The sequence below is a fragment of the Elephantulus edwardii genome, unplaced genomic scaffold, assembly GCF_000299155.1.
Source record: "Elephantulus edwardii isolate Elephantulus edwardi_28Jun2011 unplaced genomic scaffold, EleEdw1.0 scaffold00106, whole genome shotgun sequence".
Taxonomy (NCBI): domain Eukaryota; kingdom Metazoa; phylum Chordata; class Mammalia; order Macroscelidea; family Macroscelididae; genus Elephantulus; species Elephantulus edwardii.
Window position 1 is genome coordinate 4,663,737 of NW_006399856.1, and position 23,889 is coordinate 4,687,625.

Here is a 23,889-nt window from a genome sequence, read left to right on the forward strand (position 1 = left end):
AATTTCTTTATAGGTAATATTCTTGATGTCATCCCCTGGTTCATCTGTCTTTAATCATTAGTTATTTAAACATCAAACCTGTTCTTGAGATAGAGTCTAAATTGAGTTGAGATAGCTTGTATCTCGGTCATATTTCGGTTCTGTGGACTTGTTTTCATTTTCTTCAGCTTCAGTTTAAATTGACATCTGAGGAATATGCTTTTCTTTTCCACAGTCAGTCCCTGGTCTTGATTTAACCGCTGACTATTTTACCGTTTTCGCCTGGCCTTGGTTTTGTTTGATTTCTTTTTAATAAAATTTGCTTTATTTACTTTTTCTCATTGTTGCACACTTTCTTTTCCCTTTCCATCCTTCCACCCCAGCTCTCCCTGCAATGAACCCTTTGTTTCAGATTGTTTATATATATAATGTGCCTCATTATATATTTTTTTTCAGATAGTTATTTCCCTTATCTGATCTAATACATCCCATCTAATTCATTATCATCATCATTCACATGGAAAACACATGAAGAAAAAAATGTTCAAAATCTCTAGGTATCAGAGCAAATCAAAACAATTATGTGATATCATTTCACCCTAGCAACAAGAGCAAAGTTTAGCAGGTCGGCAAACAACAAATGCTGGCAAAATTGTGGAGAGATTGGAACCATTATTCACTGATGGTGGGAATACCAAATTATACAATTATTATGGAAGATGGTATGGCACTTTCTCAAAAAGTTGGAAATAGAAATATTATTTGGCCCAGCAATTCCACTACTGGGAACATACTCTAAAGAAACCGGACCCACAACTCAGACAGATGTATGCACAACCACGTTTATGACTATGTTATTCAGAATAACAAAGAGGTGGAAGCAACCCAAGTGCCCATCAACAAATGAATGGATAGAAAAAGTAAGGTACATTCACACAATGGAACATTATGCAACATTGAAAAACAATAAATTCTTAGAATATGACAAAACATGGGGGAGCCTGGAGGACATTATGCTGAGTGAAATATCTCAGTCATAAAAGGACTAATAATGCATAATGCCACTATTATAAAAAAGACAAACGTGAGGGCGTCAGGGAGAGAATGGGAAGCGTGGCCTTGTTTCTCACAATAAATTTGGCACCATTCCTCTTCGATTTGTCATTCCCAGCATAATTGAGCATATGATTGTCTAGTTCAAAGTGATCAATGGTAGTCTATATTCACCCTGGTGGTGTTGTGGGTAAAGCATTTCCCCTTTTAAGTGGTTCAAGATAAAAATGACACTGACAGCTTTTCTAAAGACTTACAGTCTTGGAAACACTGTGGCAGTTTTTCTCTGCCTCTGGTTCCATAAATTGGCATCAACTTGATGGAAGTAGACTTTTGGTAAATTGTTGCTAGGTGCCTTCGAGGTGACCCTATGAATAGTGGATCTGAATCTTGGGCTATTCTGTGCCAGCCTTATCATCTCTGATATAACTGAACCCATCCATAATATAGTCACCTGTTGAGGTTCTTGACATTTCCAAGCTTGATGTCTTTTTCCAAGGGCTGCCTTCTCTTAACAGTTTGCCCAAAGTATATGAGAGGAAGTTTCACTACCTTTGCTTCTAAGGAGCATTCTAACTGCACTTCCCGCCACCACCACCCCCCCCACACTGTACTTTTCCCAAGAAATATTTGCTCATTCTTTTGGCACTCTTTGGCCTATTCTGTACTCTTCTCTGACACCACACCTCTGAAGCATCAATTCTTCTTTGGTAGGTTAGGTCATTTATTATCACATGAAATATACAGAATCAGAAGTTACTAAAATACTTGAGTTATTTGTCCAAGTTATAACCTCATCTAAGCAATTTTAATTCAACCACAATTAAAAACCCAATTTTAAAAAGAAGAGATGATTTAAAGCAAAGACTTTTATAGGTAAAAGAGACAGCTTATTTACTACACTGTTTTCTTAAATTAAAAAAAAAAGCCAATTTCTAAAAAAAAAAGCCAATTTCTCAAATAAAGTATAAAAACAAATTCTATGTTCAAATTATACTTCCAAATCGTATTTACATTATGTCCCTCTTGTAAACTGAAATGGGTTTATAATTTGTTCTAAATATATATTTGAATTATTTTCTTCAAACCTTAATTGGGAAAAGAAAAGAAGAAGACTCATTTAATGTGTAAGTTGGTAAAATAGCAAGAATTTTATAAATGCACAATATTCTCTATTTTTAACTTTGCTGTAAAAATAGAGAATAAATACTGAAATTTCTTTAAGATGCACACATACAAATAATGAAGGTTTATAGTTTCTTTCAAATTTCAACTTAACTCAAAATGAAATGGATTCTGTGCTTTTCCCAAAGATGAGTACAGTTTGTTTCAAAGTATTTCACAGAGGTATGTTCTTAAATATCACATTGTATTCTAAGATAAAAGATGTAAGTTTCAGTGAGTCTGAAAAAGATAAGTGACTCTCAGTCCCCGAGATCTGTCCTACGCTATTTATGTGTTTGATAAGAAACTTTATCTACACTAAATATTGGCAAGAACTGGGAATTTACAGATCACTATATGACGGCAGATGAGTAAGCTTTCCTTGGGTTTATAAGTTTTCAGCTAAATTATTTCAGTATCTAAAAGGAATTAAAAATCAAAGCTTCATCTTTACACATGTCAACATATGTGAAACTAATTTATGTTGTTGTCATTGTGTACTGTGGAGCGTGATCTGACTCATAGCTGATGCTTAGCAAGTTTTCAGAGGTAATAAGTGACATGGGAGAAGACTGTCTATCCATCTCCTGCAAAGCAGCTGGTGGATTTGAACTACATGCCTTTGGGATTACAGCACAGCTTCTTATCATTACTACTACAAAATTATGAAATTCTCTTAGATAAATAAGGGGTCAAGTTTGTGCACACACATATATATGTGTGTGTGTATATATATAATATATACACACATATATGCCTCATAAATCAACATATATATTTTTATGTAATACAAAGACATATACCATATGTAATAAATGTTTTTGTTGTTGTTAAGTGTCAAGCCATAGACAACTCATAGCGACCCTGTGAACGAAAGACCTGAACACTTGTTCAACTTTCATCATTCCTCAGTTCATAGAGTTTCTGGAGGCAAGCTATTTCAGAAGTGGGTATCACTCCTGCTTCCAGCCTTGTTTTAATCTGTAATATCATATATTTAGAGAAACAAAAATGAGGTTGGAGGTATAGCACTCGCTGTTCTCAAAATCTACTACACAGTAGTAGTAACCAAAACAGCATGGTACTGGTACAATGACAGGCACATAGACCAGTGCAACAGAATTGAGAACCCACAAAGAGACCTAGCTATCTATGGTCAACTGATATTCGAAAAGGAAACCAAAGCTAGCAAATGGGGAAATGATAACCTTTTTGACAAACAGTGCTGGCAAAGCTGGACTTCCATCTGCAGAAAGCTGAAACAGGATCCACATCACACACAAACACAAAAATAAACTCAAGGTGGATCAGAGACCTGGGAGTAAAGCCCAAAACTAGAAAGTTCATAACAGATAAACTGCATCAAGCTTAGAAGCCCTGGTGTATGGTACAAAGAGACTGCCAAATACAGACAGAAATGCACAATTTGTGTGCATAAAAAACTTTTCCCAACAGGGTGATAACAGAACTTACCAACTAGGAACAAACATTTGCTAATACCATCTCAGACAAGGGTCTCATAACAAAAGTTTACAGAATCCTCCTCAGCCTCCACAAGAAAAAGACTGATAACCTGATTACAAAATGGGCAAAAGACATGGACAGAATTTTCACAGAGGATGATATTCAGACGGCCAACAGATACATAAAGAAATCACTGGCAGGAAGAGAGATGCAAATCACAACCACAGTGAGATATCGTTTCACTCCAGTAACAGTGGCAAAGTTTAACAGGTCAGCAAGTAATAAATGTTGGAGAGGATGTGGTGATAAAGGGAAACTTATACATTGTTGCTGGGATTGTAAAATGGTACAACCATTCTGGATGGCAGTTTGGTGTTTCCTCAAAAAGCTGAACATAGAAATTCCATTTGACCCACCTATTCTACTACTTGACCCTGAGAGAATGAAAACTGAGGCACACATGAAAACTTGTTTTACCAATATTCATAGCAGCATTATTCACCATTGCAAGAACATGGTAACAGCCCAGATTGTCAATTGAATGGATTGACAAATTATGGTACATTCATACAACAGAATACTATACAGCATGTAGGAGCAATGATTTTGTAAATTATATCCTAAGTTTGGGGGACTGGAGAGCATTATGCTAAATGAACTACCTCAGTCCCACAAGGACAAATATTGTATAAAACCATTACTATGGAATGAGTATCCAAGCAGGTTGGGGAGGGTGGAAGCAGAGGGATGAGGATGTGCAGGTGGATGGGAGGATTAATCATGGTATTGCACAATTTGATGGGTGGGGGAGTGCAGGAAATTGGAATAATCTGGTCTGAAAAACAATGTACTTAAATTTTGTAAATAAACTACTCTAAATTAAAAAAAATACATCATATATTTATAGATTGATGAGAAACTTGAAGCAATAAGTCCATTCTTAAATGTGTAGGTCTCAAAGTGGCCTAGTGGCAAGGAGCCACATTGCAAACCCCAAGGCATACACTTCAAATCCACCAGACGCTCTGCTGGTTGCATCTGATTCGACAGTATACAGCAAGAAGAAAAAAAAGTGATAGGGCTCCTGGTCTCAACTTTTCCACATGAACCAATACACTTAGTGAATAATTCAAATTGTTTCTAATGGAGTTAATATAAATCTATAGACTTAAAAATAGGATCTTGATTTCTTTTATCTGTCACTTTATGATCATTAGGTTGTATGCTGGGACTGTCAGATTTTCTCTATTAGAGGGTCATGCATTCAGCATTGAAGGAGAACATTCACAAAATGGGAAACACAGAAGAAAGCACTGTCTCATTTGATAGGATACCGTGTTATGCTTGGAAAAAACAGCTTTGGTAGCCTAGTGGTAAGAAGCTGTGCTGGTATCCCAAGATATAGGATTTAAATCCACCAGATGCTCCATGGGAGAAGGATGGGCAATCTCCTCCAATGTGTTTTACTGCTTCTGAAAACCCACTGAAGGGTCAGTTTACTGTGGTCCACCTAATACTTCTAACTAAAGCTGCTCGCGCCATGATTAGAGACTCTTGGGATCTGTATTATCAGAGTTTCTGCAGTGCACAGAATTCAAATGATCCCGACTGAAAGGCTCGCCAAAAAGGTGTGGGTGTGGCCAAGAAATAAGGAAAGAATGTTGAGACTCCCACAGGCAAAGCTTATTCCTCCCAGGGCTGCCAAGAGAGGGGAAGCCAGTGAGACTGGAGCCTCAGAGAGGGACAGCATGGCAGGAGATGTTATCCCAGAGTAATATTTCTCACCTTTAGCTGTGATGTGTTATTATTGTTATTATTATTATTATTATTATTATTATTAATTCACACATCCCCCAGAGAAAACTGTCATTAACATTCTCCCTAGTGAGAGAACTGAGCAATTAAGGGATAAGATTTTATCAATCAGAGTTAAACTTCAGAAGATCAGAAATAATTCTATCATCTCAAAACTTTCTCTCCTCTTCCAAAACAACGTTTGCCATGTTGGAAGCACTCTTGTCCCTGTTGAGAATGTATGTTGTAGAAGGAGGTAGTAGTCACCAGGACCACTGAAGTCAGAAAGAGCAGGGAAGGAAAACTGATTTCTTTTTCCAGCTTTAGTTTGAAGTGTTAGTTGGAACATAGTAAGCTGACCCTCCAGTGGGTTTTCAGAGGCAGTAAAACACATCAGAGGAAATTGCCCATCCTTCTCCCTTGGAGCAGCTGGTGGTTTTAAACCACGTATCTTTGGGATAAAATCCAAAACCAAATCAGAGTAAAAGGAGGTAGTTGGCAGTACTAATCTCATTTAATCTCATTGTAACTACTGTCAAACAACTACTGCTATCAAGTGGAGTTTGACTGATGCAGACGCTTCATCTTCATCGCGGTTCTGAGGTTGTCAATCTTAATGGGCAGCCATCTGCCCTCTTTTCAGCTAGAAGCCCAAAAGGTTTTATGCACTCTACCAGTAGGGCTGCTTTTCTTGTAATTAACCCTATGTTAATTATTCATTGTAAGCTGATCTTATTAATTAGGACAGGAATGCTTGGAATTTGCAGAGGAGGCTTCAATTTTCTGAAAGACATCTGGATGTCTGGACTGACAAGAAGAGATAAAGCCCTAAAAAGCTTGTAACATGAGTGAAGTGATAGCCAGCACCAGATAAGACATTTAACACAGTTTTAGTTATTGAACAATCTATAGATTATTTTCATTATGAGCCAGCTTCGGTTCTACAGATTATTGTAGGCTTTGTTTCTCTTCCCTCTGCAGTGGGCACTGGGTGGAAGGGAATTTAGAAAACCTCAAAAGGTAGGCTACTTTGCTGCTGTCTTTTCTCATTGGCTAAGCTTCCTAATAAAGGCTCTTGCTCTCTTCTTGAAATTTGCAGTCTTTCTTTGGAATCGGAGGCTCTAATGCTTTAAAGCAAAGTTTAGAGTAACAATAGTGGCTATCCAATGGGCAGAGGAGGAGGAATGGAGTTCAACAAGTCAGTTTATAAGGCACAGAGGAGCCAGTGAAGGGCAGAGGATGAACCACACCACAGAGGTAACAACAAAATAATCACCAGAAAATGCTTCTGAATTCCTTATGACTTCACTCTCTCACTCATCGCCATCAAGTTGAAATCAAATCGTATCTCACCCCCACTGGGTTTTGGCAGAAAATCTCTGAAGGAAGCCTGGGTGGTTCAGTGATTAAGTGCTCAGCTCCTAATTAAAAGGTTAGCAATTTAACTCATGAGCTATTGTTCCACAGGAGAGAGACGTCTTTTTTTTATAATTGAGATTTTAATGAAAGTTTATGGAGAACTTGGATTTCCAGTCATTCATTGTTGCACATTTTCCTCCCTGTGCCCCCTCCCCCCAAGTTTGCTTTTTTCTTTGGAAAAAAACCCCTTTCATTGTTTTGCAGACCCACTCCCACCCCAGTCCTCTTTACTATGCATAGGAGAGAGACTTCTGGTTTGTTTCCATGAAGATCGACAGCCTTGGAAACCATATGGGGCATTTCTACTCCATCCTACCGGGTAAGTATGAGTTGACGTCTACTTGAGAACAACGGGTTTGTTTGGTTTGTGCATGTTTTGGTTAAGAGTATACAGTTTATAATAATAAATTTTTAAAAATAATTTTTTAAAAAAAGAGCATACATTTTGAGGTCACAAAGATCTTGCTTGAAATCATAGTGCTGTTTTTTTTTTTTGCTGTGTAAATGTAAGCATCTCTAAACTTTCTGCGCCTTTGCTACTTCAAAGAGTAAAATGAGCTATTAATATCTATCTCTGACAGTTGTTTTAGGATTAAAATAACCTATGCACAACACTTATCACCGTGTGTAGCTATCCATTTATTGCTGTTATGTATTGTAGAGTTGGAACCGACTCACAGCTGATCCTTTCTTGGGCTTCTGAGGTGATGGATTGCACAAGAGAAGATTACCCACCTTGATAACAATCTTCTTCAACTGATTAAAAGTATCTGTCATAGTTGTAGTGTTTGAGCGTAGCCAGTCCATGAAGAATGGGTATGAACAGAATATATAAAAACAGCAGGACATCAGTTAGACAGCTGTGTGTGTGTGTGTATGTGTGTGTGTGTGTGTGAGAGAGAAATATCTTTTAAAAAAAGAAGATAGTGTTCACAAAATTATTTGTCCAACTGTTTTGCCTGTCCTTATGTGAACTCATAATTTTAAAAAGCTTCATTCAAATGATTTTTTCAGAATGTTTCTTCATCCATAAGACTGAGAGGATAATAGTACTTATTTGAAATTGTTGACGATTGAATGAAAGCATTGCATATAAAGAATGCACTTTCCACAGAGTCTGGCCCAAAGTAAGTGCTTATTTAACAAAGTCTATTTCAACGTATTCTTATCTCGGACTGAAATATTTGTAATATATTCTACATACCAAATCTGTGTCTTAGATTTTAAACTTTAAATTAGTAATGACTTTAAAAGCTCATGTCATTTCAATTAAAATAGCTAATGAAACAATTGGGTTAAAATTTAAAACAGGTATGCATTAGAACTGTATCTTCTCACCAAATTTACACAATCTTTATGCTGAGCAAATAATTCCAAAATCTATACTATATGAAGAATGCAATATCAAAATTGGAGGAAGACTCATCAACAGATGATACAATTTGCTTGCTGGAAGTCAAGAAGACTTGAAGCATTTACTGATCAACATGAGTATGGATTATGTCTCTATTCAAAGAAAACAAAAATTGTCACAACAATTCTCTAGAAAATAATCAACACTATAGTAAACAGAAAACACAAAAGCTTTCAAAGATGTCATTTCACTTGGATCCACAACCAATACTCATGGAAGTAGCAGTCAAGAAATCAAGTGGCATTGGACAAATTTGCCGCAAAGGACCTCTTCAAAATCCGTGGCCACTTAGCGACTAAGGTGCACCTGACCCACGCCAGAGTATTTTCAATCATCTCTAATGCATGTGAAAATTACACAATGTATAAGGAAAAGCAAAGAAGGCTTGGCCCTTTGAATTACGTGATTGACAAAGAACATTGGAAATGCCAGACACTTCCAAAAGTAAAACAAATGTATCTTGAAAGAAGTAAAGACAGGATGATTCCTTAGAAGTAAGGACTTTGTCCTACATACTTTGGATGTCATTGCATCAAATTCTATTATTTCCCAAAACAAACAAAATTCTCTTCATTTTAGCATATTTAGTGAAAATATAAGGTACCAACAAAAGTTTCAAAATGGAAAATAATGTTGTCAGAAAGGGTTCATTGAGGCAGACAATTCTACTTAACTGAGGGCCTCGAGTACTCAGCACAGGTTATACAGATGGCACAACACCTCAGGACCCAACAGACTTCCATTCAGTCCGTTCAACTGCACCGACAACAAAGATAGAATATATTACATTCACATAGAAAATGAGACATTATGAATTTAGGTAAGCTTACGTTGTTTCTATGCATTTTTGTTTTTCAGTTGGCTAGGTCCTTAATTTGTTGCAATTCATCAGTTAATTACATACAAACAACTCTATTCAACACCTGTATCACAGTAATTGACTATCAGCATAAAAGTTTACTTAAAAAAAGAATGTTGCATAGTTTAAATCATTTGACTAAATTCTGATGATTTGCTGTGGATGAGAAAGAAATGATTAAAAGATGTGAATGTTGAAAGGATAGAAAAGAATTTTATTTTTTGGAAAAAAACCCTGCCTTTCAAAATAAACTTCTGGTGCACCCTAGTACTAAATAAGGTAATGTTGGGAAAAGGGAGAAGAAGAATATGACAAAAGGAACATTTTCCAAGGAACTCTTACCTGTCTTGGAGAGGTGAGATGCACACCGCATGCTTAGTTCAACTAAGTATTCCAGCGACACAATAGTACGTTCCAGTATATTAGATGAATTAGCCTCCTTTGCAAAGCCTTGTGGGAGTTACATCACACTAATGAGAAAAGTGGCTTCATCTTCTGAATCAGGGGCATAGATGAAGCTTTTTAAAAGTGCTGATTGAAAAAAAATTAAATTATAAACAAAATGCTTATTTAGATGAAAACTGGTTAGCTTTCTGTACCTAATTTAACTCCTTGATCAAGTATTTTCTCCCTGGACGCAGTTGCCTTGTCAATTCCAGGCACACTGCTCAGACATCCTGCCGGTGAGCATTACCCCCGGGGAAGGTCATTTTTTCACCTCACACCTGTGTTTAATGAGCAGCGGTTTTGCAAGCTTGTCTGTTTTCTGGGGAAGAGGATGGGGCAGATTCAGACTAAAGAAGAGGTGGAGGAAATCCAGGTGACAAGCATAAACTTTCGTAATCCATCGCCATCCAACTTTCCAATAGCCTACCATGAAACAGAAAAAGTTACCACAGACTCAGTTGAAAGAAAGTTGCAGAGGTCAACTTGTCAATGGCCTCGCCTCCAGCAGGCAGGAAAGATCGAGTTAAAGACAAAGGATTTTTAGAGAAAACAGTCCACTTTCCTCTGAATGGAACCTTTAGGGTCAAGAAGCGCTTTTCAAAGATAAGTGGCTTTGTTTCACAGTAGCCCAGTAGTCAAGGAATTTAAGGACCTGGAAGGTTGTCTATAATGTGTTTGCCAATCTTAAAAGATATTTTCAACTGGGGGGGGGGATGTCCTTTAAAATATACTTCCTCAATTGTTTTAACTGTTTTTAAATGACTGGATCTAATCAATTCCTTTTGTGCTTAACCCTAATCTGAAACTCAAATGAGGTCAATTCAATTCTGATTTCCATAATTACTTATGCTTCTCATTAACCTTCTCCAACTTGGAAACATCAAGATAACCCCCCCCCATATATACTGTTTTCTGTTACTGAAAGATTAGAAAGTTGGTCAAACTCTCAGAAGATTCTCTAGAATTGTTTTGTGATCACTCCAAAAGAAACTACAACACAGTCCTAAACGAAGATTAGCTCTGTGTCTGCCCCTTACATGTGCCCTCACACACATATGAAGCTTAATAAAGACTCACTAGAGAAGAGAAAAAGCATTGTTACACAAACTTCCTCCTGCAAAAGAAACAAGAAGCAAGGATTCCTGGTGGGCTGGTGATGCCTTGGAGAATGTTCTTGAAACAAGAGCAGGAAATGGTCAAAGTAAGAAAGAATAATGAAATGCTAATTTTTTAAAACAATTAACTTTCTTTTTAAATAATTTAACTTTCTTTTAGAAAAATAATTTTACAGAGGTCAAATGGAATACCATACAATGTATCTATTTAAATAACACCGCTTACGTGTATTTTTTTTTTAAATTCAGCATAGGCTCAGCCAGCATCACGTTCTGGTTTTAAAGCATTTCTTCTCCTCACCCCACCCAGATTCCTCACTCCCAGGCTCAGGCCAGACCAGCATCCAGCCTCCATAGATTCGCTCTTTCTGGCCATGGTTCCTTTTCTAAATAGAGATAAGAAAAATAATCCAAGGGTATTTTCTCCAAACAGAAGGGTCAGACTTTACTAAGAAAGACTCTGCCCTGTCAAGATTGGCTTCAGACATCTTATGGGAATCTTGAGTTCTGGGCTTGTCAGTTGAGTTAGAGCAGGGTCATGGAATCTTTAGGACTTAATCATATCTCCTGTTAAAGATAAAAGAGTGACAGAGTAACAAGGAATTTTGACCATAAAGAAATACCATAGCAAGCCCTGCTAAAAGAACTAAGAAAAAAAGTCATCTGCTTCAAAGTCAAAATAGAAAACAATTTTTAAATTAAAGAGTAAACATCCAAGCATTCCTATAAAATACTGTCCAGCATGATGCTCTTGCTTGTAATGCATCACACACATCATAGTTTTTGAAACTGAATTCTATCAGTGGAATTAAAATATCCTTTTCTTCAAAAGAAAAAGGTGAGCTCTCCCCACCCCAACGTTCTCATATGTATGTGTATTAATGTATTTTGAGTACAGCAAATTTATTAAGCAATCATACTTTCAGTTGACAAAAATACTTTTCTCGCCACATATTTCCTTTCCTCCACATTTATGTATTTTAAGAACATTTTTGGCTTCCAGTTTATCATGCTAACACCCTGATTTCCAGGTATCCTTCCCTCTGAAAGGAACAGCCGGTTTCCCAGAAATTTGCTAGGCATTTTACAAGGAGCCTTTTTATATTTGAAAGAGAAAACTGTTTCATCAAGTGATGATGATAAATTGGGGGGGGGGCAGGAATTCACCCCACACGGGATACTAAATTTGGCAAAACCCACAGCACTCTCTCAACTTGCAATGTTGGTCACCAAGATCCCTCAAGAGGTTATTTTAAGCTACTTGTAGGAAACTGTTATTTGCTGTGGTGTGCTGGTGAGTGTGTGTTTAACTCTTTGCTTCTACAAAAACAAATATTAACTTTGTGTCTTCAGTGGGTTGGTTATTTTATTCAGGATGGTCAGGGACAGGCAGCATTTGGTTCTCCTGTAGTTTGTGAGGACTGTGAGTCAGAAGCGATTCTACAGTACTTCCAAACCTGACAATCCAGTTAGAATTGCCCCTTACTGAAGATGAAACTTTTGAAGACAGCAAATACGTTGCACATTTAAACATATTTGGCTAGTAGCTTTCCTAAAGTCTCAAAGCATACAGAATCCCTGCCCTCCTAACATGACTAGAAGGCAGAGTTTGGAGTTTGGGTCTTTCAGGAAGGAATTTCTGAAGAAGGTCTTAGAATGTTTCTTTTGAAGTGCTTTAAAAGCAAGTTATAGTATTTGTCTGGCAGGGAGGGGGGCGCCCTGGAAGGAACAGATGTAAAGAGTTTCTAAATGCTAGACATTTCTCAGATTCTGTTTCCAACCAGAGTTTCGAGGGCTAGGCTGGGAGATCTCAAGTGGACACATGCCAAGTTCTTGGGGGTGGATAACAATCGAAATATTTAAGCAATCTGGCAGGGAGAGGGGCTGGGGAGTGGATTCTCCAATGAAAATTGTCTGTAAGAAGTAAATGCCAAATAGATGCCTTGGGAGGAAACTGTAAGCGAGCAAGGCTCCAAGTGGCCGGTTCTGGGCTCTGAAGTTATCGGAGCTAGATCTCTGCTTTGTGTTCTGGGCACCGTGGGCCAAAGCAGGGCACGAAGTTCATGCTCCATAAACGCTCCAACTTTTCAGGTCATTCACCAAAGTGACCTCACTTTCGGTGGAAAAGGGCAAGAAAATATTTGTATATTTGAAAAAAACAAAGTCGTCTTCGTCCTGGACTTTTCCTCCTGGGACTCAGGAGGGCTCAGGGAAGGACCCTCTCTTCCCCCTTGTTCCTGGGCCCCAGTAACAAGAGGCAGGCGCACTAGACCTTTCAGCCTGGGCTCAGGTTCCGCAGCTACTGAGTTAGGAGAGAAGTTTGAAGGCGAAAAAAGTGAGCCCCAAGTACAGAGAAGCGCGGACAGGGACCAGGAAAAAGCCAGCCCCGCCCCGGCACGGAGAGTCTGGATGGCTGCAAGGTGGTGGCTATTTTATGGGTTTTTTTTTCCCCTTCCCCCAAAACACACGGCAGAAAGTAGACATTGTTTTGCAGAGGTGATGCAATGTCCCCATAAAAAAAAGAACCCCCTTTTTTTTTTTTTTTGCAACCTCTTCCCTGCACCCATCCCCACCGCATCCTCCCCCCCATCTACCCCTGGCAGCCCTTCCCCATCCCCCAAGGCCGCCACCACGAAAAGTTAAGAGACGGTAGAGGAAACCAAAAAAAGTTGCTCGGCCCCCGCCCCGCCGACCATCAGCATCTCTTTTGTTCGTGGCGAAACCCCGGGGCCCCCATGACGTCACTCGGAGCCCGGGCCAATGGGAGCGCGCGGGGCGGGGGCGGGGGCGGGGGCGGCCAGCGCGTCCCTCCTCCCGGGCGCCGGGGCCTCGCGGGGGGCGGCCGGGGACCGTCCCATATAAACCCCCAGCGCCCGGGCTCGGCCGCCCGCGCCCACTGAGCCTGCACCGAGCCCGGGAACCCCAGGCGCGAGCGGGCACAGGGCGCGCGCCAGCCACCACTTCTCCGGCCCCTCTCCGGCCCTCTCTACCTGTCCCCTGCCCCATCCTCTGTCTCCTGCCTCCCCAGAGGCGCCCGGAAGGGACTCGTCCCCGCAGCTGGCAGAGGGACCCGAACTTGGTGGCAAACTTGCGTCCCTCCCCACCCCTGTCAAGATGCTCGGGGGTCCGGGGCCCGGGCGGCGGCTGGTGCTGCTGCTGCTGGGCGCCCTGTGCCTGGGGACCACGGTGCCTCCTGCGGGAGCCTCCAAGAGCAAGAGGCAGGCGCAGCAGATCATTCAGCCGCAGGCCCCGGTGACTGTCAGCCAGAGCAAGCGTGAGTAACCCTGGGCGCAGAGCGGCTCTCGCGGACGGGACCCCAGCGCCGGCCAAAGTTGTGGCTGAAGTTTTGCGCGCGCGCCGGGGCGAGAGTCTGCGCGCGCCTCCAGCCGGATCAGCCCGCTGGGGGACACAAAAGGCGCTTCGTTAGGGAAGGAGTTTGAGCAAGCTTGTGGGACGGTGGGACAGGGATTCCCTGATGTTCTCCTGCAGGGGTGTTGCTTCCTTTTTAATTTTTTTCTTTTTAATCAATCTACACGTATAAATGAGCCTTCTAGGAAAAGCAAAAAACTTGCCTGTAAAGTGCAGAATGACTTTCAGAGACAAACATGATGCATGGCTTTACACTTCCCACTAGGGATTTGGTGTGATCTGCACTCTTTTCCCTTGCTGTTAATAATTTGTTAGTGCTTTTTGACGGGGTGATAAAGTGACTATATTGTTCCTAACTGCCAGAGACGTAATTGGTTCAGATGACTTTGGGGCCTCTCTGGAGCCTTCCACGGAGAACAGAGATCGGAATTCCTCTACCAGTTTCTCAAAAGACACACCCTCCCCTAGCTTGGCTAACGGAAACTGTTTCAAGTGCTTGACTTCTTGCTTCAAAAGAGCCCCAAGTGCCTTGCATGTTTTAAAATATAAATCCAATTATCTGCTTTCCAAAATGTTCCCACTCCTTTGATGTAGACCTCTGGCCAGATGGAAATGACATCACTGTATAACATTTAGCTGAGTTGGGGGAGGGAGGCCATTTCTAAATCTTCATGGGCATCAATTTGTGGTAAGCACTTTTAGTAAATAGTTTCTCTATTTTAATGTAGCGTTCATTTTGGCGTTCCTAGTGTTGTTCAGAAAAGTTCATTTTCTTCGTGTGCCACACAAACTTAGCCCTTTATTTGTGTAAGAGAGTTTGGGGGGACATGAGTGGAAATGGTAACTATGTTCCCCTCCCATTTTTGCAGCTGGTTGTTATGACAATGGGAAGCACTATCACATAAACCAGCAGTGGGAGAGAACCTACCTGGGCAATGCCTTGGTTTGTACCTGTTATGGAGGAAGCCGAGGCTTTAACTGCGAGAGTAAACCCGAACGTAAGTGGGGACCTAGGTACTTAGTACCTTTCAACATTAATTAAACTTTGCTTTAAAACAAAAACCTGGCTCAATGGCCAGCTTATGGACACTCAGTATCAGCTTTCCAGGACTCACTATATTTACTAAAGGAGAAGGCATGCCCATCTTTCTCCAGCTGGTGGATTCAAACCTCCAACCTTTCTAGATTGGTGCTCAATTATAATCCACACCACCAGCATTCCTAACACTTAGCATTAGTAAGTCAATGTACTTAAACCATTAACCTTAACAGTCATTTCTCCATCATAAGCATTTAAGGGTTAATCATTCCTTTCCAAATAGTACCTGGACCTTTAAAACAAATCGTCAAGTCCACAGGAATTCATAGAGTTATCTTTTTGTTTTAAAGTCTTAAACTTTGTTATGAGAAGATGAAAGCTGTTGGGAGTCCTCTCTATCTCTCAAAAAAAAAAGTTGCTTGTACAGTCTTCATGGATTAGAAAGTAAAGATCTTCAACTTTAAAGATTTAGGTTCAGAAAATACTTTGGACACTGTATTTCAAAGCGATATGTCCACTGGCACAAAGCCACTGGCCACTTCAAAGTTGGCATTCCGGTAGGACCTTTGATAGGCTTCTGTTAAATTATAGCAGTCCCCCCACAGAGGAGATCAGATAAGGGGAAAGAGCTAAGGAGGATGAACAAATGTTAGTGCCAGGTGGGAGGTGGGGAATCTTCAAACTGTTTGCTTTTCTGTGAACTTTGGTTGGATTTCCTGAGTCAGAGTTCAGAATCAACATTCTTTATCTAGTTACTCAGAGTGTAATACTTTACATGACTTCCCCCTCCCCAAAGTATAGATTTCTGTGTTCTTTATAATAAAAATGTAATTTACAGACAATTTGAGAATTTGTCAAAGTTTGAAAGCAAGGCTCTGAGTACAGCCTGGGGTAACGCCTAGGCCCCTTCCTCGATGTCTTCCCCTTTTCACTTAGAACTGTGTGAGCTCCAGAAATGGCCAGGTGAATTTTCCTTTAGATGGGATGATGGACTAAAAAAAAGCGTTTATACGTATGTGAGGCTCACAGGGGCTCTGCTTCTCCCCTCAGCGGAAGAGACCTGCTTTGACAAATACACTGGAGTCATGTACCGGGTGGGTGACACTTACGAGCGTCCTAAAGACTCCATGATCTGGGACTGTACCTGCATCGGGGCCGGACGAGGGAGAATCAGCTGCACCATTGCAAGTAAGACCTCTCACCTCTTCCCAATTCCATAGGCGTTCTGGAACGTGGCACTTACCAAAACCAAACCCAACCTCTAGCAACTTGATAGATAGAACAGAGTCACACTGTCTCCCAGGGTTTCCACTGCTGTCATCGGCAAGGAAGCCACGAACCTTTCTGTTACCAGCTCAGAGTTTAACCATTGTCCCATTAGTGCTCCTCAAAGTCATACTAAAATGTCAAAGCTGTTAATTGCTCTATAACTACCCCTACTGCTTACTATGATCCATGATTGGCTGTTCCTGATTTTTAACTAGGTGTTCTATGTGGTGACCCAACTGATTGCTGTGCTTCTGGAAAATGGGTCTGAGTGCAAGGGGAGTGAATGTTTCATCTGTGTGGGTTTGGGAGTATGTGTGTGCATATGCACAGTGTATCCAGCTGGGCCTCTTGTGGTTCCATTCTGGTAAGAGATGCTTGGAGAACTTGGCCTCTTACCTGAGCATGCCCAAGCCAGACTGGCCGTGCAGTTATCTGAATTGCCTGGGAACAGCCATAAAGAGTAGACCAGGCGTTGTGTGCTCTGCTCTTGCACACAATATTGAGACATCTTGTATCTCACAGGAACTTCTTTCTGACTCATAGTTTAGAACCCCAAAGCAGATCGAGATTATTCCCTGGAATAAGAAGGAATGATTAGCCTAGGAGTGTTTCCAGGAGGACTGGGCTGAATCTCGTCCATTCTGGTTTCACTAAGGCAATCTTTCCAGTATGATTCAGAAGTTTCTAAGGGATTCTGTTAATATAGCTCTCTCCCCCCCCCCACCCCCCAGCCTTCTTTAAGCATAAGTTACTTTCAAGGCTTCAAAAAACCAAGGAAATCACCTGTGAATAGGATCAATCTGCTTCCCCTGTATTAATGTTGAGGAGTATCTTAAGTTTACTGTCAACTCTCAAGTGTTTATAAATCTAGCACAGAGTTGAGTCTTTGGATGTACGTACTACTGTGTTTAATAACCTAGAAAAGTACCTGATTTCCCCACAGGACACATGTATGTCTATTTATTTTTGCCCAAAATGACATCTTTAAGTTAAAGTGTGGACTCTTCACCCTCTTCAAAGCAGCACAGTGTCATGCTCTGTGTGACCTCTTGACTGAATTAATCTTAGGCACAACCTGCTATGTAATATCAGAGACAATGCCATCAGCCTTTCTTTTCTACTTTAGGACAGAATTTCTTGGCATCTCTTTGGAGACCCAGGATTTACAGCCTCTTTGCTATTCCGTTATCTCTGTGGTTTCCTATTGTACTTCAGCAAGGCATTTAATTGCACTGACCAAAAGTGACCAGTTACCTTCTCCCCTTGTCTCTGATTGAATTACTGTTTTCTGTGTCTCTTTGTTTGCTAACCTACATGTCCAGCCTGCCTCGAGTGTGATATTTTCTTCTATCTCACTTTCTCCTAACATTTGTTTTGTCTCTTGGACAGACCGATGCCATGAAGGAGGCCAGTCCTACAAGATTGGTGACACCTGGAGGAGACCACATGAGACGGGCAACTACATGTTAGAGTGTGTGTGCCTTGGTAATGGCAAAGGAGAGTGGACCTGCAAGCCCATAGGTACGTGTATGAAGCTTCTTTGGGGTTGATGGACAGTGGGGATGCATTGCTCTCATACTGGGGAAGCCCAAATCACTTCTAGGCAGAAAAGAGATTGGAAATCCAATAAGTAAATAAAGAATGTTGTAGTTGTTGTTATGGGCCATTCAATGGCCTGTGACTCACAACGATAAACAACAACTTTGAAGTTGGCCCTGTCATGAGCCAATCTCACTGAGTCACAAAGAGTCCAATACACCTCCCCTGATTGCCCTAGTTACTGTATCAATCCATCTTATCTGGAATCTTCCTCTCCTGTGCTGTCCCTCTCCAAGGAGGATCAGGGTCTCCTGGCCACATGCCCAAAGTATGTGAGATGGACCTTTGAAATCCTAGCCTCCAAGGAGAAAGTTGGTTTCATCCTCTCCAAGACAAACCTGTTTGTTTTCTTGAGGGTCTGTGGTATGTTCAAGACACTTCTCCAACACCCAACACTACAACTCAAAGGCATCAATTCTTCTTCTGTTATCCTTAGTCATTGTGTAGCTCTATGATGTAGAGCAAGTAATTTCAAAGACCTTGGCCTGCATCAGGCACACCTTAGTCTCTAGACTGATTATAGCAATATTTTATTACAAATAATGAAATGTTACTTAAGCTATAGATATTTTTAGAGGAATGACCTTTCAGATGACTTAACGATTTAGAAAACCAAAACTAATCCCTTTGATGAGTTGATTCTGATTCATGGTGACCCCGTGCATGTGAGAGTAGGACAATCTTGCATAGGGTTTGTGACCTTTTATAAGTAGATCACCAGCCCTTTCTTCTAAAGCACCTCTAGGTGGATTCAAATTGTCAGCCTTCTGTTTAAGAAGCAAGTTCTTAACCATGTGGGCCACTCAGAGATGCCTCCTAAGCAGGAATTTCATAGAAATAAGAGACTTAGGAAGACATTGTTTATTTAATCTGATCTCTTACCTACCCTAGATTCCTGCCTGGTAGGAGGTATAAGTTGTCTAACATAAAAAATGACACTGATGGCATATTTTTTATTGGAATGCACTGGGGAGAAATGCAAAACAGTGTGCTCTCTCATACCTTGGTAGTTTCTTCACTATAAAAACTTTTGTGCTTCTTAAGGTCTCAATCCTCAGTTGAACTCTATAGGAATGAGTCCAAAGTTTCTAGCTGTAAATTTTAGCCAGTTTTCTAACTATTCTCTAAGGTTTGAGTTTTATTTTGATTTGGTTTCCCCCAGAAATCCAAATTTTAATCAGTCTTCTGGTCATGCTAGGCACTGGCCATTCATAATTACGTCTGGAATCTTGCATATTCAGTCTTCCCACAGACTTCATAGATGCATAGTTTTTTTGTTTTTGTTTTTTTTTGACAAAAAATGCTGGTCAGAAGCTGGAGCTAGCGAAAACTATGCAGTCCATGTACATATTAGGAGAATAGAATTTCTGCCTGCCAACTCAGCTTGGACTCTCCTTGGCTTCGGTTACTTCTTGTGTGCTTAGTTATAGGGCGTGCCTTTCGTTTTGAACAGGGTACCACTTAAAAAAATGTGGCTGTACATTTGCTTACATGCTATACTTGAAATTACAGGGAGACAGCACAATTCAAAATAACCTCCTTTTTTCTCTCCCTATTTTTCCTTTTAATCCTCCTATAGCTGAGAAATGTTTTGATCATGCGGCGGGGACTTCCTATGTCGTTGGGGAGACCTGGGAGAAACCATACCAAGGCTGGATGATGGTGGAGTGCACGTGTCTGGGAGAAGGCAGTGGGCGCATCACTTGCACCTCTAGAAGTACGTCCTAGGTCTTTACACTAAAGGCATTGTTGGGTATTGTTCTCTTGATTCCTAGAGAGAAATGGGATGTGACATCACTTAGGACTCACCCAGGCCTCTAGTATGCTTTGGAAATTTGAATGTAGAGAAAAAAAATCACATCACCACTTGTTCTTCTCAAAGAAGACTACCAGAAATAAACAAGCAGAAACCCAATCTTAGTTCAGTAAAATTTTGGCTTGTAGCTAGTAAGAGAGAAGAAATGTGTATTCAAATGCCAAATGTGGCATGAATTTGAATAGTTGCAAATGTTCAATCAGAGATATCAGTGTGATTTTAAAAAAAATATTAAGAGGAAAGAAATCATTAAAGTAGCTTGGAAATACATATTTTGGCAAGTGGCCCCAATGGACATGGAAATTTATCAGCCAGTCTCTAAAATAAGAGGTTTCTGTATATATTTGACATTTAAATAGGGTATATTCATATGCATGGAAGGAGGAGTGGCGTCCACTTCCATAATAACTTGCCTCCAGAAACCCTATGAACCTGGAGGGAGGACTCTCCTTCATAGGCTCGCTATGCAACTCTATGGCACTTAGCAACAACAATGACATATTCATATGCAAAACTAATGTAAATCAAAATATTTCTCTTAGGTGAAAAATGACTTGTGCACACTATGTTAAGGACAGTTTGGATAGATTGGTTGTTTTTTACTCACATCTTCTAAACAGAACTTACACTGGGTATCTTGGCTATTTAAGAGTGTTGTAAACTCTTAATAGTTCAAGGCATTTTAGTTTTTAAAATTTTCAAATGGTAGCCATAACATTCTTGAAGCAACACAACCAGCAAGTGTTAATGTTTTAAATAAAAATTTAAGATCAAGTCTAAATATTTTAAATCTCATTTCTTTCTCTAGCTGGAAATATTTAAGGATCTTAAAATAGCCATTACCCAAATTTAAATTATTCTCTAACAAAGAATTTCATGTCAGGCTTTTGGAGTCTTTTGTTTGAAATGATAACAATTCTAACCAGATCTTTCCTGGGAATTTGCCAGCTTGTTAGCCTTTTGTGTTTGAAATGTTACTGTGAACATCAGCCTTCTAAAACCTTTATGGTTATAGTTTAGCTTAAGACAAGTTAGATGTCCAATTCACACTTTCATCTATTATTTAAAACCTTTCTAATTGCATATTGGGAGCAAGTAGTTCTCAAACATCTTGACACAGTTGTGTGAATGCTCACTTTTTATAAGGTCACGTGGCTATGCAGTGGTGCCCCGATGAACTGGAAATTAGCTCAGTCATCCAAGAGCATGTTGGGGAAAGGAGAAATGATTATACATGTTTGTGATCTACAATTAACCACCCCACAAAAAAAAAAAAATCCCAACAAACCAGTGTTTGTTAAATTTTCAAGAAAAATACTGAAAATCGTGCTATAGGTCTTAAGGAAAAGACAGCAGTACTGTTGTAACTTGGGGAGGGGGGTGTATGTGTATAATAATATCAGTGACCAATTTTCTTCTAAGTCAGTAATTTAAAAAACCAGTGACAGTTTCCAGTTGCTTCACATACAAGGCTGATCCTGTAATTCCCATTATAGTTCAGTGGCAAAGAGGGTCAAGAATGTATGTGTTAGGTAGTTAAACATCTAGATTAATGTCAACCAAGTTACAAATGAACGTTTTACAGGAGCAATGTCATTCTTCTGTTGGAAGACTCATGTTGAATAATTCAAAGGAAGTTGCTTTGTTAGTAATTTTTTTAAAAAATTATTTTATACTGGTTTATAAACTTCATATACATTGTTTTTCACACCAGACCTTTCCCCTTTCATTTACCAATCCCTCCCTCCACATACCAAATTGAGCGACCCTATATTTAAAAGCCCCCTCCCCTCCTTGGATCCTTGTACATGCTCTACACTAATGGTCTTAAACAGTATTTGTCTTTATGAGACCGAGTTAGTTCACGTAGCATAATGTTCTCTAGTCCCTCCTATGTTAGGTAGTAATTTACATAATCATTGCTCCTGCGTGCTGCGTAGTATTCCATTGTATGAATGTACCATAATTTCTCAATCCATTCCATTTTAGGTCATTTGGGTTGTTTCCATGTTCTTGAGTTGGTGAATAATGCTGCTATGAACATTGGTGTACAAGTCTCTGTTTGTGCCACAGTTTTCATTTTCTCAGGGTATATTCCAAGCAGTGGAATAGCTGGGTCATATGGAATTTCTATGTCCAAAAAATGTTAGTGATTTTGAAATAGAAGGGGCTTTAGGAGGAAGTGAGAAATGTCACAGAAACTGCTAGGTCTTTGATTCCCCCCCCCCCATAACTATATTTAATGCATCCTAAATTCAATGCATATGTTCATTCCTAGCCTCTTGATCATATAAGCTAATAGGAAAATTCCAGTGCCTGCATCAATATATAACTTTTGTATTTGAGCAAATGAAAATTATTCTGATTTCCTTTAAAATTTGCCTTTTAGAACACTGGTCCCAGTGTGGAGAGTGTAGTCACACTGCCTAGATCTGCTATTGCAGGCTTTGATACTCACTGTGTTCATTTTCTACTTTTCCCCTGTAGTTTGGGTCAAAGTTTACAGAAAACATTTTCAAATCAACAACTTATATACCTTTTGTTTTGCAACATTGGTTGCAGTCTCTCTAGGGGAACAGCTCCCCTCCATTGCCACTCCTCTTTGCTGTCCCTCCTGCATTCTGAGCCTTGTTTTTGGAGCTCCTGAATTTCTATGGGACAAAGGAAGAAAGAGCTACTGTTATCTTTTTATAGCTTCTTTGGGGCAACTGGAAGAGACCCTTTGAGACCTGTTTGGCCCTATTGTTTCTAGATTTCTAAACAAAGTTCCTCTCTGAAGATCAAACCAGACCCGTAATTACCGAGAGAAAGCAGGGGAAGGAAAGAGTGGATAATTAGAATGCCTGGAAATGTGACTGGGCAAAAGAACAGTGGGAAAACTAAGGAGGAAAAAAAGAGGAGGAGGCAAGAAAGAAATTGGAAAAATTCCTTGGCAGTGTAGTGAAATTAGATTCAGTCATAGAGCACCATTCAGTGTGACAGTCACGTCTTTCGGGGGCTTGGCACCTGCAACACTTCTGCTGAATATGAGTATGTTACTCCCGAATGGGTTACCAAGTGTTAAAATATTGTTGTTTTCAGTTTGCTTGGAGTATTTGCCTAGCTCAGCTTGACTTAAATGTTTAAATACTTCCCCACACAGATAGATGCAATGATCAGGACACCAGGACTTCCTACAGGATCGGAGACACGTGGAGCAAGAAGGACAGTCGGGGGAACCTGCTGCAGTGTGTCTGCACGGGCAACGGCAGAGGAGAGTGGAAGTGCGAGAGACACACCTCCGTGCAGACCACATCCACAGGTGAGCCCAGGGTCCACAGGGAGCTCAGGGTCCACAGGGAGCCCAGGGTCCACAGGGAGCCCAGGGTCCACAAGTGAGCCCAGGGTCCATTGGGGAGCCCAGAGTCCACAGGTGATCCTAGGGTCCATGGGGGAGATCCGGGTCCCCGGGTGAGCTCAGGGTCCACATATGAATCCAGGGCCCATGGGGGAGACCAGGGTCCATAGGGTAGCTAAGGGTCTACAGGTAATCCCAGGGTCCACGGGGGAGCCCAGGGTCCACAGATGAATCCAGGGTCCACGAGGGAGCCCAGAGTCCACAGGTAATCCTAGGGTCCGCAGGGGAGCTCAGGGTCCACAGGGGAGCCCAGGGTCCATGAGTGAGCCCAGGGTCCGCAGGGGAGCTCAGGGTCCACAGCTGTAACAATCAAAATCCACAGATTTTCATTGTACAGCTAATAAACTCACTCATAGATGATTAGTATTTAAACCTTTTTAAAATGTCTCCTTCAACCAGGTGGCTTGACATGGTGACTGCCACCATGGGCTCTTGTGTGTCAGGAAGTGTGAGGATAGCACAGGATAGAACAGGGTGCAGATCTTTTGTTCATAGTATCACGCTACAAGTCCTTCTCGCCAGCACCTAACAAGAATAATCTTAAATTCTGGAGAAAAATAAAAAAGTAAAATGGATATTGATTTGAGGTATGGGGAGACAGATTTTTTTTTTTTAATATTTTATTTATTTTTCATTTCAATGAACATCTACAGAGATTTTGGAATTCCATTCATTCATTGTTGCACCCTTCT

The 23,889-nt window shown here is 40.5% G+C and overlaps 2 protein-coding genes across 2 annotated transcripts in view; one reads left to right on the forward strand and one right to left on the reverse strand.

Moving 5' to 3' along the window:
* Positions 1–13,714, reverse strand: part of LOC102843826 — an 80,750-nt gene extending 67,036 nt beyond the window's left edge. The window contains exons 1-2 of the mRNA XM_006891954.1: positions 13,303–13,714; positions 9,865–10,016 (exon numbers count right to left, since the gene is read on the reverse strand). Of these exons, the coding sequence (XP_006892016.1) occupies positions 9,865–10,016; positions 13,303–13,714 (564 nt within the window). The remainder of the gene's footprint in view (positions 1–9,864; positions 10,017–13,302) is intronic.
* A 108-nt stretch (positions 13,715–13,822) lies between these two features.
* The window catches only part of FN1 (fibronectin 1), a 92,042-nt gene continuing 81,975 nt past the window's right edge, over positions 13,823–23,889 (forward strand). Inside the window, exons 1-6 of the mRNA XM_006891955.1 lie at positions 13,823–13,982; positions 14,947–15,075; positions 16,167–16,304; positions 17,775–17,906; positions 19,564–19,701; positions 22,943–23,101. Coding sequence (XP_006892017.1) covers positions 13,823–13,982; positions 14,947–15,075; positions 16,167–16,304; positions 17,775–17,906; positions 19,564–19,701; positions 22,943–23,101 — 856 coding nt within the window. The remainder of the gene's footprint in view (positions 13,983–14,946; positions 15,076–16,166; positions 16,305–17,774; positions 17,907–19,563; positions 19,702–22,942; positions 23,102–23,889) is intronic.